Here is a 15,799-nt window from a genome sequence, read left to right as displayed (position 1 = left end):
GGCAAAGTAGCACAAACAGATCTGGGACCAGGCTAATACTTTGCTAGGTCTCTAAGAGCTTTCAATTATATGTAGGTACTGTCTGGTAAGTCACCCCATCCACCATCAGAGTGTAGCTTCCAATTTGGGTGATGCACGCATTTCATGGCAGTCATTTTGGCTGCAGATCAACTCTGGTGTTTGCCAGCAGCAGGATGCGCCCAACCCACTGATGATCCATCAACTACAAATGACCCCTTTACTAAATGGGAAATCATGTGGTCTGTCTCAATGTGATTTATGTTTGAGATGAGGTTGGAATGCTGTCTAGCTGGCAGCCCCAGGTACACGCTATAGTAGGCCCTACTCCCTACTCCTGTCTTTGTGTCTATGAGTGATGGTTGAGGGTCGGAGCTATCAGATGCACTCAGGACGTTTTTATTATGGAGTTTACAGGTCAACTGAACGGGAGCTTTCATCATGATACCACATCTCTCCATCTCGCTGTCCCTACAATGGGGCTGGTAGAATATAATAACAACCCCACCTCTCCTTTCCTCTCTTTCCCTCCTTCACTTCCTTATCAGCTGTAATTACCTGATTATACTACCCTCCACCCCTCCTCTCCTCCAATGGGTGGCCTAGTCTTTGAAGGTCACAGTTCAACCTCAGCTAGTCAGGAGACATTATGTGGGCGATGACAGTGGGGCCTACTGTGTCCGCCTTGGGTTTCCACATTATTCCCACATTACAGGGAAACAGATCCTCCTAATTCTCCTCAAAAAAAGGGATTATACCGCAGAGAGAAGAGTCATTACCAGGGTCCAGACAGGGTCTGAGATCTGATGTTCTGGCATCCTGCACCCCCGTCCATCCCACGCATACCTGGCTGCCCCCCGGACAGATCTTGTCGTGATGATGGTTGACACAACACTGGAGCTGGAGTTGACGCCGGTGGTTGGCGGCCATCTTAGATAAGGAAACGGATGGACCCATGGGAGTCTGTCAGTGGAGGAATCAGGAATCTGCCTTGGCTGGCCCACTTTGGTCTGCAAACTTGAGCCAGTCAGCCAGTTTCCTGTGGTCTCATAGACAGACAGTCTGTCAGTGGGAAACTGAGCTGTGTATCCGTGGTGGTAATGTGATGTCCAGACCAGTAGTTAGTGTCTGTAACCCTAATTTGCTCCTGGGGCGCCGTATTAGTATGGCTGACCCTGAAAAACAACACATGTCACTCCATCTATCCAGTGTATGTGAAAATAAAACATTATTTTTTATTATTATTGTTATTATTTAGATCCTCCATGAGAACCATTCAGCAGAGCAATATGGAAACAGTGACATCTTTTCAGTGTCTTCTGTCTCTCAGAAATGGGAATGCAGTCTATGAATATGACTTTTTGTGTGTCTGACTGGCTGTATATAACTTTTAAATCATACTATCTCCCTCCTCCCCTCTCTCCCTAGGTGAGCACTGTGAGGTGAACGCCCGGTTAGGGCGGTGTGTCCCGGGGGTGTGTAAGAATGGGGGGAAATGTGTGGACCTGCTGGTGGGGGGGTTCATGTGCCAGTGTCCCCCGGGAGAGTACGAGAAGCCTTACTGTGAGATGACCACTAGGTCCTTTCCTGGTCAGTCTTTCATCACCTTCAGAGGACTACGACAGAGGTTCCACTTTACTGTCTCGTTCATGTGAGTACTTGGAAACCATCTATTCTCTCTCTCTCTCTCTCCCTCTCTGTCTCTCTCCCATGAATTGTACTATTCTCCCCATTTACCCTCTCTTCTCGCATCTCCTGTCGATCTTCCCCTCACACACACACAGCTACACAGCCTAGATGTGTTAACCGAGCGACATGCCTATCGTACGTGGTTGCGTGTGTGTAGTAAACTGTAATTTGGTTACAGGGAGTGTTGCACAAAAAACACACTTCACTCAGTTCAGTGTACCAGTTCAGTGGGGCATGTAGAGACATCTTTATTGTGTTGGAGCTCACACAAAAACAACCTTACATTAAACACATGAGAGGGGTGTGTGTGTGTTCACACTCTAATCTGTTGAAACTGCCGTATAGGAAAATGAGCTAAAACACCTTTCATTAGTCAAGGCAGGAACACATAGTGGCTGTCTCTCAAATGACACCATATTCCTGGCCCATAAACTATAGGAAACTACATTCTATGTGGCAGCCCTATGTGGCTCTGATCACAACTAGTGCACTTGCACAATAGTTTAAAGATTGTGTCAGATCTGTTGCTAGTCCCATTTGAAGTTCTAGGTGGGGTGAGGATCATAAAAGTGGGTTGATGTAAAAGGCAGAGTGTGTGTCAGTGAGAAGCGGTAGAACAGGGTGAAAACAGGAAGTGCCCTGTGATGAGGTACTCTTATCACTGTTTTCTTTTATCGGCTGTATCTTCCTGCCCCCCTCCCCCCTCCGCACCTCCCACTACCCTGCTAGCATCTGGTGTCTGACTCTTGTGCCCTCTGTGCCCCTCATAGCATACACGCAGGCAGACACACACACACACTATGGCAGGGGTTAACAGGGAGATGGGCATCTACTTCCTCCTTCCTGTCTCTAGACCACTGGTCTTACGACCACTTCCTTATTGTCCTTCAAGTCTCTCTTCCTCAGGAATTTCTCACCCCTTCCTTACACACCTCTCCAACCCCAAATCCCACCTCTCATATACACTACATTACCAAAAGTATGTGGACACCTGCTCATCGAACATCTCATTCCAAAATCATGGGCATTAATATGGAGTTGGTCCCCCCCATTTGCTGCTATAATAGCCACCACTCTTCTGGGAAGGCTTTCCACTAGATGTTGGAACATTGCTGCGGGGACTTGCTTCCATTCAGCCACAATATTGTTAGTGAGGTCGGGCACTGATATTGGGCAATTAGCCCTGGCTCGCAGTTGGCATTCCAATTCATTCCAAAGGTGTTCGATGGGGTTGAGGTCAGGGCTCTGTGCAGGCCAGTCAAATTCTTCCACACCGATCTCGACAAACCATTTCTGTATGGACCTTGCTTTGTGCACAGGGGTATTGTCATGCTGAAACAGGATAGGGCCTTCCCCAAACTGTTGCCACAAAGATGGAAGCACAGAATCATCTAGAATGTAATTGTATGCTGTAGCGTTAAGATTTCCCTTCACTGGAACTAAGGGGCCTAGCCCGAACCATGAAAAAGAGCCCCAGACCATTATTCCTCCTCCACCAAACTACAGTTGGCACTATGCATTGGGGCAGGTAGCATTCTCCTGGCATTGCCAAACCCAGATTTGTCCGTTGGACTGCCAGATGGTGAAGCTTGATTCATCACTCCAGAGAATGCGTTTCCACTGCTCCAGAGTCCAATGGCGGCGAGCTTTACACCACTCCAGCCGATGCTTGGCATTGCGCATGGTGATCTTAGGCTTGTGTGCGGCTGCTCGGCCATGGACACCATTTCATAAAGCTCCTGCTGAACAGTTCTTGTGCTGACTCGGCGGTCCTGTTCTGTGCGCTTGTGTGGCCTACCACTTCGCGGCTGAGCCGTTGTTGCTCCTAGACGTTTCCGCGTCACAGTAGCAGCACTTACAGATGACCGGGGCAGCTCTAGCAGGGCAGAAATTTGACTAACTGACTTGTTGGAAAGGTGGTATCCTATGACGGTGCCACGTTGAAAGTCACTGAGCTCTTCAGTAAGGCCATTCTACTGACAATGTTTGTCTATGGAGATTGCATGGCGGTGTGCTTGATTTTATACACCTGTCAGCAACAGGTGTGGCTGAAATAGACAAATCCACTAATTTGAAGGGGTGTCCTTTTGTATATATAGTGTATCTTATCTGGTAGTTTGGGTTAGATACACAGACTCTGTCACTGAGTTTGTCTAACTATGCCACATACTGTAAAAACCTAATGAATAATTGTTCACAAAAAAAAGAAAGAAGAAAAGACTTTGACTAACTATGTTTGAGATGTAGGATTTGAATGGGTGCCAGTTTGGCACCAAATGTGTGTTTGACAATAAAAGGTTGACCCTGTGTCCATCTTGTCCCCAGGTTTGCCACCAGAGAGAGGAATGCCCTGCTGCTGTACAATGGGAGATTTAACGAGAAACACGACTTTATCGCCTTGGAGATTATCGAGGAACAGATCCAACTCACCTTCTCTGCAGGTGAGAATGGCAGCAGTGTGTGTGTCCACAGTACAAATAATCATGCTCACACAAAGAGCTGGAAAATGACTTACAAGTTGCTTGTATCAACACTAGCTGATGGCTTGATTAATCAACTCCGCTGTAAGGATATCATTAATGTGGCTTTCACAAACCGCTTGGTAAATACTCTCATCAGCTGAACTCCTTGACCAGTGTGAAACAAACAGTTACAGGATTTCATTAGAATCTGTCCTCTCCATTGTCTGGCTATGCTGCTGTGCCATTACACCTAGAGATGCATTGGCTTTGGCTGTGTGAAAGGGATGAGTGTTTTACTGTGGTCAGAGAGCAGCTGCTTCCCCCATAACAGAGCCTGGGCAGACTGATTCATGACAGTATAGACACTTAACAAGCCATAAAGACCTACTTACACCTCAGCCCTGCTCAGCCCTGCTCACACACACTCATAAACAGAGGAGCAAGGACTGGGTCACTGCTTCCTCTGGCTCAAACACAAATATGCATGCAAACAAACACAGCTCTTGTTGAATCCACTGCGCTGAGTCTGTCTCACTGCCAATGCCTAGAGAGCCCTGGAGTTTATACCACACAGCCAACGAGAAAAGGCAACGTTGTACTGCAGAAGTCATTGAGTTTCTTCTGATAAAGACACACTAAACACCATGACTAATGGCTCTGTGTAACACAGTTACAGTGTTGCATTACTGTTGACTGAGTCAGTGGGGAAATTCTTCCAGAGGGACTCCTGCCCTTGGTAAACAGTCAGTAAAGCCCTGGGTAAATCTGGTGTGATTGTTGCCCTGCAGACGTTGTGAATGAGAACCATTGACGTGGTTGGAAAACCCTGGTGTTCTTACAGTGAGTGTGATTTATGATGACTGTGAGAGCTGGCTGGCTTTGTGAGTCTGGCTGCGTTTTTATTTCCCCATGTTGGAGTTTCATGTTTTAACTTAATGAATGAATGGAGGAGAGAAATAGGTTTCCTTACGTTTATTTGAACTTTGACGTACTTAGAGGCTGAAAAATCGTTTTAAAAATGCATGTTCTACGATGACACTACTATATTAGGAGACATTTATCCTTCCTATTAAAGTAGAGCCTACAGGTCTGGCATGCAAGGTTATGTACAGTACCAGTCAAAAGTTTGGACACGCCTACTCATTCCAGGGTTTTTCTTTATTTTTACTATTTTCTACATTGTAGAATAATAGTGAAGACATCAAAACTATGAAATAACACATATGGAATCATGTAGTAACCAAAACAGTGTTAAACAAATCAAAATATATTTGATATTTTAGATTCTTCAAATAATATAATAATATAATATGCCATTTAGCAGACGCTTTTATCCAGAGCGACTTACAGTCATGTGTGCATACATTTTTACGTATGGGTGGTCCCGGGGATCGAACCCACTACCCTGGCGTTACAAGCACCATGCTCTACCAATTGAGCTACAAAGTAGCCACCCTTTGCCTTGATGACAGCTTTGCACACTCTTGACATTCTCTCAACCAGTTTCACCTAGAATGCTTTTCCAACAGTCTTGAAGGAGTTCCCACATATGCTGAGCACTTGTTGGCTGCTTTTCCTTCACTCACCTGGAATGCATTTAAATTAACAGGTGTGCCTTGTTAAAAGTCCATTTGTGGAATTTCTTTCCTTCTTAATGTGTTTGAGCAAATCAGTTGTGTTGTGACAAGGTATGGGTGGTATACAGAAGATAGCCCTATTTGGTAAAAGACCAAGTCCATATTATGGCAAGAACAGCTCAAATAAGCAAAGAGAAACGACAGTCCATCATTACTTTAAGACATGAAGGTCAGTCAATCCGGAAAATGTCAAGAACTTTGAAAGTTTCTTCAAGTGCAGTCACAAAAACCATCAAGCGCTATGATGAAACTGGCTCTCATGAGGACCGCCACAGGAATGGAAGACCCAGAGTTACCTCTGCTGCAGAGGATAAGTTCATTAGAGTTACCAGCCTCAGAAATTGCAGCCCAAATAAATCCTTCACAGAGTTCAAGTAACAGACACATCTCAACATCAACTGTTCAGAGGAGACTGTGTGAATCAGGCCTTCATGGTCGAATTGCTGCAAAGAAACTACTACTAAAGGACAGCAATAATAAGAAGAGACTTGCTTGGGCCAAGAAACACAAGCAATGGACATTAGACCGGTGGAAATGTGTCCTTTGGTCTGGAGTCCAAATTGTAGATTTTTGGTTCCAACCGCCGTGTCTTTGTGAGACGCGGTGTGGGTGAACGGATTATCTCCGCATGTGTATTTCCCACCGTAAAGCATGGAGGAGGAGGTGTTATGGTGTGGGGGTGCTTTGCTGGTGACACTGTCAGTGATTGATTTATTTAGAATTCAAGGCACACTTAACCAGCATGGCTACCACAGCATTCTGCAACGATACACCATCCCATCCGGTTTGGGCTTAGTGGGACTATCATTTGTTTTTCAACAGGACAATGACCCAACACACCTCCAGGCTGTGTAAGGGCTATTTGACCAAGAAGGAGAGTGATGGAGTGCTGCATCAGATGACCTGGCCTCCACAATCCACCGACCTCAACCCAATTGAGATGGTTTGGGATGAGTCGGACCGCAGAGTGAAGGAAAAGCAGCCAACAAGTGCTCAGCATATGTGGGAACTCCTTCAAGACTGTTGGAAAAGCATTCTAGGTGAAACTGGTTGAGAGAATGTCAAGAGTGTGCAAAGCTGTCATCAAGTCAAAGGGTGGCTACTTTGAAGAATCTAAAATATCAAATATATTTTGATTTATTTAACACTTCTTTGGTTACTACATGATTCCATGTGTTATTTCATAGTTTTGATGTCTTCACTATTATTCTACAATGTAGAAAATAGTAAAAAATTAAGAAAAACCCTGGAATGAGTAGGTGTGTCCAAAGTTTTGACTGGTACTGTACATTCAACAGACAATATGGTATTGAATTAACTACAACCTCTTTTCATCTTTATCGTCTTTCCTATCTTTCCTCGCTCCCTCTTTCTGTCTTTCCCTCTCTCCCCATCACTTTCTCTCCCTCCTCCAGGAGAGGCTAAGACCGTGGTCCATCCCTTTGTTCCCGGAGGGGTCAGTGACGGTCACTGGCACTCTGTCCAGCTGCACTACTACAACAGGGTAAGACACTGCTACACCTCGTTTATCTCTCTGTCTGGTTTGTTTGTTGCTATACATATAAACAGTAAACATATGTTGAAGACAGAAATGTAATGGACACCCCAATGGAGGAGTCTGCATACCTGTCAAGTTCACCTACTCAGATAACCTGGTTGATAGTCTGTTGATATTTTGACCAGCTGTAGATAATTTATTATGGACTATCGAAATAAAGTGTGACTACATTTCAGTACCATATGAATCATAATGATCCTGAATATATCATAACGATCTTATGATAACGATCTTATGAGTCGTGTGTGTCCCAGTTAATCATAAGGGAAACATGGCTACGATTTTCCTTACGCTCTTTATAAAAACCAATCTTAAGGAGCATTATAATGCTTATTTCATATCGCGGATCAAATTCACCACCAAAGGTAATCGGATATTAGACGACCTTACATGGCAGTCAATTGCTGGGTGTTATTTTCCCACAAACTTCCATGGCCTCTGGCCCATTGAATTACAATAGCAGACTGACAACATCTACATCATCTACCTCAAATCTATATTATAGACTATGCTTCTCTGAACATGAGAGAGTTTCTTAGCACCGACTTTTAGACTATTTTCCAACCAGCTTCCAGGAAAGCTTATATGTTAACTGGAATGCATGTGCATTGTGTTGAAGCTTTAGTATAGCCTCATACATTTTTGTCACAAAAGACACCGTTTTTTAAATTTCCAGACTGTCTTTGATTCCCGCTTTCCTTGCTTCCCTAACCCCAGTTTTATCAGATGTGAAATACTGCATTGTGATTGGCCAACCTCCTAGCAGGTTGGGAGACATCCAGGTTCTGGTTGTCTGTGTGTCTGTGTGTCTGTCTGTGTGTGTGTGTGTGCGTACAGTGGGGTCCAAAATTAATTACACTAATTTTGGACCCCACTGTACGTATAGTTTTGTTCAGCCCCCTCTGAAAGAGTATCTGCCTCTGTTCTGACTGTTCGCCAGGATAGCAGAAAACATTGTTGCATTCTTTTGTTACACTACCTATCAACTAGGCTTGTTTCTACCAGGCATGCTGACACTGACAAGCATTTTGTCTCAGAAATGTAAATAGATAAAGAGTTCTTTAGAGCAGCATGGTTGTGTTAAGGTTTTGCATTCATGTATTGTTGTCATTGGTGAATTTAGGCCAAATCCCAACCTTTCTCAATAGGAACCAGTTCTAAAGAAGATGATTATTGTTAACGAGCGACGTATCATGTAGTACTTCGTTCATCTCAATACCTGGCCATGACAACCACAGTATTATTTGCACTGTGCAAACTTAAGGAATGTTGGTTTTCATTGTTCTGTGTGTTGTATTGCGGCTGTTGTGGAGGTATAATACCATGGGAACGGGAGATTAATGTCCATGCTATTGCCAGTCTGGGCATATTTCCTGTTTCTAAACCAAATCCTCCTCTTTCTTACTTGTTTAGTTTCTCCCATGACTGGACCTGTCGCCTTTATGCAACTAGTGTTCTGTCGGCAGCGTAAAACAAACACAAACGCATACACGCAAAGGCGAGCTAACACACATGTGCACACACGAGATCCGACCCGGGAGCCAAGCGGGTCCTAAATTCTGACTTTTGTCTCAGATCTGGGTCAGGTATGTGCAACTAAAAATGTATTACCGACTGGACCCGATTGGACCCGTCCTCTGTTAATTTAATGTGTGTGAGGTGATGAGAACTGCGCAAGCTTTGTTATGTGTCAGCCAATTGCAACTCAATAAAACGTATCGCTAATGTCCAGCTTAAACAGGTTCCGGCTTCTCACCTCATGTGCGCCTGCTGTTGAGGAGAAAGCCAGTGAAAGGAGCCTTGGCCTAGGCTACTGTTGCTTGTGAAGATGGAGGCCTTTTCCATTGAAGTAAAACAATTCTCAGACAAGGAGAATGTTCGTGGGACAAGTTGGCGCGGCCTTAATGGACTGTGTGCAACTCGCTATTCAGGTTTGATGCAATTTTCTAACTTTTATTTATTTATTTTCATAAATATTATAATTTGTTTTATCATTCATATTATTGTGTATCATTATTACAGGCCTATTTAATAATCTAAACCAATTCTTTAAATAGCCTTTGCAAAAAGTATTTTGTTTCATTTTGTAGAGACATTTTTGTTGGCTAAATTAAGTTCCAACTATAATGTTGTGTTTGCCACAAAATAATAGAATTACCACTAGGGCCTGCTATAGGGCTACTCACACTCAAACCATGAGAAGGAAAAGCCAAACAGGGCGAGATGCAAAACGTAATTTAATGCCGCAGTATAATAACCTGTTCGTATTTTCCCTATAAACAATGTCGACTTACTTTTGATATTACCCTAATAAAGTTAAGAACATTTTGTAAATGTTTGGTGTGGAAGGCTATGGCTATCATTAGGCTTAGCTACTGCAGGCCTGTGAAGGCAGTGCACACCAGCACTCCAACTGACTCCCACAGTTGAAGTTGAGGTGAGGAAGAACGTTTTAGGCCTACCAGAGTTACGCCTTTAATCTAACAATATAATGCTTATCTTTATAAAAAATAATCTAATTGAACATGTACGAATTGGCCTCTTTCTGTACGCCTACAGTGGGGGGAAAAAGTATTTAGTCAGCCACCAATTGTGCAAGTTCTCCCACTTAAAAAGATGAGAGAGGCCTGTAATTTGCATCATAGGTACACGTCAACTATGACAGACAAAATGAGGAAAAAATTCCAGAAAATCACATTGTAGGATTTTAATGAATTTATTTGCAAATTATGGTGGAAAATAAGTATTTGGTCACCTACAAACAAGCAAGATTTCTGGCTCTCACAGACCTGTAACTTCTTCTTTAAGAGGCTCCTCTGTCCTCCACTCGTTACCTGTATTAATGGCACCTGTTTGAACTTGTTATCAGTATAAAAGACACCTGTCCACAACCTCAAACAGTCACACTCCAAACTCCACTATGGCCAAGACCAAAGAGCTGTCAAAGGACACCAGAAACAAAATTGTAGACTTGCACCAGGCTGGGAAGACTGAATCTGCAATAGGTAAGCAGCTTGGTTTGAAGAAATCAACTGTGGGAGCAATTATTAGGAAATGGAAGACATACAAGACCACTGATAATCTCCCTCGATCTGGGGCTCCACGCAAGATCTCACCCCGTGGGGTCAAAATGATCACAAGAACGGTGAGCAAAAATCCCAGAACCACACGGGGGGGACCTAGTGAATGACCTGCAGAGAGCTGGGACCAAAGTAACAAAGCCTACCATCAGTAGCACACTACGCCGCCAGGGACTCAAATCCTGCAGTGCCAGACGTGTCCCCCTGCTTAAGCCAGTACATGTCCAGGCCCATCTGAAGTTTGCTAGAGTGCATTTGGATGATCCAGAAGAGGATTGGGAGAATGTCATATGGTCAGATTAAACCAAAATAGAACTTTTTGGTAAAAACTCAACTCGTCGTGTTTGGAGGACAAAGAATGCTGAGTTGCATCCAAAGAACACCATACCTACTGTGAAGCATGGGGGTGGAAACATCATGCTTTGGGGCTGTTTTTCTGCAAAGGGACCAGGACGACTGATCCGTGTAAAGGAAAGAATGAATGGGGCCATGTATCGTGAGATTTTGAGTGAAAACCTCCTTCCATCAGCAAGGGCATTGAAGATGAAACGTGGCTGGGTCTTTCAGCATACTATCCCAAACACACCGCCCGGGCAACGAAGGAGTGGCTTCGTAAGAAGCATTTCAAGGTCCTGGAGTGGCCTAGCCTGTCTCCAGATCTCAACCCCATAGAAAATCTTTGGAGGGAGTTGAAAGTCTGTGTTGCCCAGCGACAGCCCCAAAACATCACTGCTCTAGAGGAGATCTGCATGGAGGAATGGGCCAAAATACCAGCAACAGTGTTGGTCAACACAAAATATAATTGCTAATTTGCTACGTGAGGCTTATTTGATCAAATAGCCATAATGTTTTGGTTGCTTTGAATGTACATATATAAGTGGCCGTACGTGGCATTCCGACAACTTTGAGAAAAACTATTTTATATCAGAGTTGTGCGTATCTGCCCTCTCATTGGCTTGAAAAGCCCCACCTGATCCAACCTCCTCACCGCCTTTGCCGACATTTATTCCCATTGTTAGAGTGGTCAGTCCAGTATCTTGTCAGTGTATACACAATCTTTGATCACTATCACTAGCTATCACTAGCTAACAGAAAATATCGTCTAGGTAGCTAACTTGATTCTTCTCACATGTACTACTAAAGTTAAAAAGCGTTGGATTGGTGTAAACATACGCGAGAGAACGTTTCCTTCCGACATCTATTTTGCACCAGTCTGGGTGCTATTCCTTTTAATTAATCCAAGTCACATTGAGATTGACCTAATAATTAAACCTAATCTAACCTATGACCTGACAAATCACCTTATGTATTACTGCCCCCAGTTGCAAGAAGTGACACAAAACATTTCACAAAAAACCAGCCTCCCACGCATGCTTTCTATCCCTAGCACTAAAACTAAATATAAAAACTAAATATAAATATTTTAATACAACTAAAACTAAATATAAATGAGCAAATCAGAATTTCAAATAAAAATAGAAATAAAAACTAATTTAAAAACACTATAATAACCTTGCTGTCCAGGAACTCCCTTAAATCTAGGAAGAGGCTACCGCAACCAGGCACGCTGGCATCTTATGTTATACATCACCCCAGTCAGATTGAGAACAGCCAGATAGGATCCAATCTGGACTTCATCTAAAGCCAGACTAAGCTCAGAAGACCTATCACTTTCTACATCAGAGCCTTTGAGAACTTATAAAGGGATTCTCTATGTCTGCGTTCCACGTGGCATCCTATTCCATACACAGTGCACTACTTTTGACCAGAGCTCTATGGGCCCAGGTCAAACATAGTGCACTATGTAGGGATTGCGGTGCCATTTGGGACACAGTCTATGATATTTTTATGGCCTACTCAAGGCACCGGTTAGATTAAGGGTTGTCCAAATCAGAGTGGAGAGGCCCAGTCAACCCAAACAGACCCTAACAGTCTGCTCTGAGTTATGGGGTCAGGGGCTGAGGGTGTAGGGGTGCCCCTGCACGCACCCGTTCCCCTTTCTCCCCAAACCATAGGTCAGAGGCCACAAGGGGATGGGCTATGAGGGGCATTGGGTCTCCGTGGTAACAGACACACTTGCATTGTGCTTGGTGATTTACGGTGGTGTGTGTGTGGTGCGTAGACTCCCTTTTTAGTGTCAGACTTGTCAATAGTTGTGGTCTGGACGGAGTAGTCTAGAGGACATGATGTTATTTACACTTTACAGTATAGCATGCTCTTAGCCACATTCCCAGACACAGACAGGCCTAGCTAGCTCTAATCACACTGCTGCATCGAAGCCCTCATCTGAAACTCATACTCTGACTCATAGAGATGGTGATAACATAGCCTTTATAGATATGGGTCTTTATTAGTGCATGCCATAGGCTCTAGGCTTGTTCGTATAGTAGACAAGATATGCTTATAAGTCCTGTGCCATTATTTTATATTATATGATTTTATAGTAGGAAGAATATAATTGAATTTAGCTGAATAAAATAGAATGGATATTTTTCCCATTCGGGAGCGATGTTGAGCTTAAAAGTAATCATTTGAAACAGGTCCTATATGCTAGATGTAGAGTTATTTCGCAACTTTAGGCTGTTGATGATTTGAGAAAGTCGCAAAAAAACATTGCGCTCTGTTCCTTGCCTCAGGCTGCACACGCTGTTCTCTCATTAAGTGATCATATTTTCACACATCAGACTATTCTCAATTGAATCTTGTCTTTACTAATATGTAAAATGAGTTTTGATTTAGAATGGCCCATTATCAAATGGGCAGGAACAGGGGCAGGGGAAAAAATAAATGTAATCTGTATGCACTCGAATCCCTATCCTGCCGGTTCGTTTTTTTCCATCATGCCAGGTAGGCTACTCTGGTTATTTCACTCCACCCATCAACCACTGTTTGAGGAGCATGCATCCTTTCGCTACGTGACAGGTGATATTCTGCCCGAACTCTGTATGCCATGGGCTCTCCAACCCTGTTCCTGCAGCTACCCAGTGCTTAATTTGGGAAACCAAGTAAAATCTGTTCGGGAACATCAATAGTAACATGTTTTCACAATGAAACATGGGCTATTTCATTAAACTGTTGACATCCCCTCTCTCTGCATGCTGGAGAAAGTAATGAAGGAGACAGGGAAGGAGATGGAAATGCACAGTAGTGAGATATTCTGTAGCTAAAGGTAATGTGTCTGCCTATTAATTATGAAAATAAAAAAAATGCCCTATATTACTAGGGTATTCAAAATAAAATACAAATTCACTGTAATTGTAGGCTAACTCTGAATTTGTTTAATTTAGGCTAGAACAATTATGTACCAAAGATCTCTTAAATCAGTCTTTTTGTATGTTTTTCTGCCATGTGTAATATGATGTTGAGATATTCTGTAGCTAAAGGTCATGTGTCAGCCTATTAATTATGAAAATATAAAAAATGCCCTATTACTAGGCTATTCAAATACAAATTAACTATAATTGTAGGCTAACTCTGTAAGCCGCCCTGCACAATCAATGAACCAACAGCATCGCCTAGGTCATAAAAAAATATGCAGTACGTAATATGCGGTAGGCTATGTATTGGTAGGCTTTTTTTCGTGCTTGGGCTCATATATAGGCCTATGCATAAGCTCTAATTTGTATATGGATGTTTTGAATTAATCATCACCTTAGAAAGTGCTGTCCATTTTGTTGTGTTAGGCTTTGAAACAACAAACAGGTTTTCCACTCAGTTTCAACCTGTTGTTGAACTTCTTTGTTCAAATTGATCAATCACAGTGAGGTGAGTTTTAAAAGCATGACACTGTTTTGATGATAAGTGTTTGATGTGATGTCAGAGTGGTTAGAGGGACAATAGAGCCCTGAGTACCAGACCATTAGAGACCCGATTGAGGTTAGCGAGTTGGGTACTACCAACGCATGTCCAGAGTGTATAAGAGGAGATTACTGTGACTCAACGGTCACATGGATTTATACTGCGGTCTTGACTCATGACTGCCGGTGTGGCGGTAATACGGTCACCGCAACAGCCCTAACCCCAGGACACTTCAACGGGTGACTATCCAGGAAAATCAAGAAAAAGGAGCACTCTGTTTCTGCATTGATATGAGTATTTATTGGGGCATACAACAAGCTTAGGTTTCGGCATAAATTGCCTTAATCAAGCCTGATTTTGATGTTTTTTTGAGCACCTGATTCCCTTTTTTGTTCAAGCTGGCTTGAATTGGTTTGTGTACGCTTTCTTCCCATTGTCTTACAGTGCTGTTAGGCTGCTGTAATAAAGAAAACAGGTTCTGGAGGCTCAGTTGGTCGGAGTAGGAGTTGGAACTTGGTGCTTCCTGAACACCAGAGTTGTCGGTTAAACTGCATGAGTTGCAACAGTGAATATTCATCTCCTTGGACAGTGGCTACTCCCTAAATGTCTGAGGGGTTAAATGTATGTTTTCTAGGTTAAAGCCAGTCTCTATGTCTCTTAGGGGAGTGTTTTAAAGGAAGCCAGCTTGTTATTATTTTGTATGTCTTGACGCACATTACTCCAGAGCTCAAAGGCAGAGTTTATCATCAGTGATAGCACCTCAGAACAGTTAAGAAGGCTCCATTCACTGCTCACAGCTGGACTCATGATCATAAACTCTGAGTGAGTTAAACTGTGTATATTTAAAATGGGAGTCATATCTGCCATTGGTTTTGTAGGGAGATACTATTTGTGGTTCACTATATTAGTATAGAAGTTGATATAATACCTGGAGTTGTTTAGGAACTTTTATTTAGACCATTTTAGTGCTGAGCCGAGAACATACAGAATAATCCAGTCACTGAGATCTAAATGAGCAGAAACAATTTCTCTCAAACATCCATGCACATACACACTCCCTGTCATGCAGACACAGACAATCACACACCTACAGACACACACACACACTTACACTAGACTAGCGGATGCACTGTTGGTGCTGTAGTCCACACACACACACACACACACACACACACACACACACACACACACACACACACACACACACACACACACACACACACTAGTTGCAGATCTTAATGGATTTAACACACCCCTCTCTCTCCCATGGTCTACCCAGGACAGCCTGCACCTGCTGGGGTCCAGTGGGGTGCTGGGGGTCCCTCTTTATACTGCCTGGCTGGAGCTGACACACAAGGAGGTACAGTAGCATGGCCTCTAGTGTCTTAGCTCTAGTACTGGTGTTAGTTCTAGTACTGCAAGTACTGGTGGTAGTACTAGTCTTGGGGTTAGTCTGGCTCTAGTCTCATCTCTGGTCTGGCTCTAGTCGTGGTCTAGTCTTGCGGTGGTTCTGTGGTTAGGTTGGTTCTAGTCCACAGTGTGTTATCCAACATGTTG

At 43.3% G+C, this 15,799-nt stretch overlaps 1 protein-coding gene across 3 annotated transcripts in view; it reads left to right on the top strand.

Annotated features, from left to right (window-relative positions):
* LOC121581258 (cadherin EGF LAG seven-pass G-type receptor 1-like) overlaps positions 1 to 15,799 on the top strand; it is a 133,167-nt gene that overhangs the window by 66,871 nt on the left and 50,497 nt on the right. For all 3 annotated transcript variants that reach the window (XM_045224758.1, XM_041896765.2, XM_045224757.1), the window contains exons 5-7: positions 1,447 to 1,669; positions 4,033 to 4,148; positions 7,222 to 7,310. In XM_045224758.1, the coding sequence (XP_045080693.1) occupies positions 1,447 to 1,669; positions 4,033 to 4,148; positions 7,222 to 7,310 (428 nt within the window). The remainder of the gene's footprint in view (positions 1 to 1,446; positions 1,670 to 4,032; positions 4,149 to 7,221; positions 7,311 to 15,799) is intronic.

The sequence above is a fragment of the Coregonus clupeaformis genome, chromosome 14 (assembly GCF_020615455.1).
Source record: "Coregonus clupeaformis isolate EN_2021a chromosome 14, ASM2061545v1, whole genome shotgun sequence".
Classification (NCBI taxonomy): domain Eukaryota; kingdom Metazoa; phylum Chordata; class Actinopteri; order Salmoniformes; family Salmonidae; genus Coregonus; species Coregonus clupeaformis.
The sequence above is the reverse complement of the archived record's forward strand: the minus strand, read 5'-3'. Positions and strand labels throughout refer to the sequence as shown.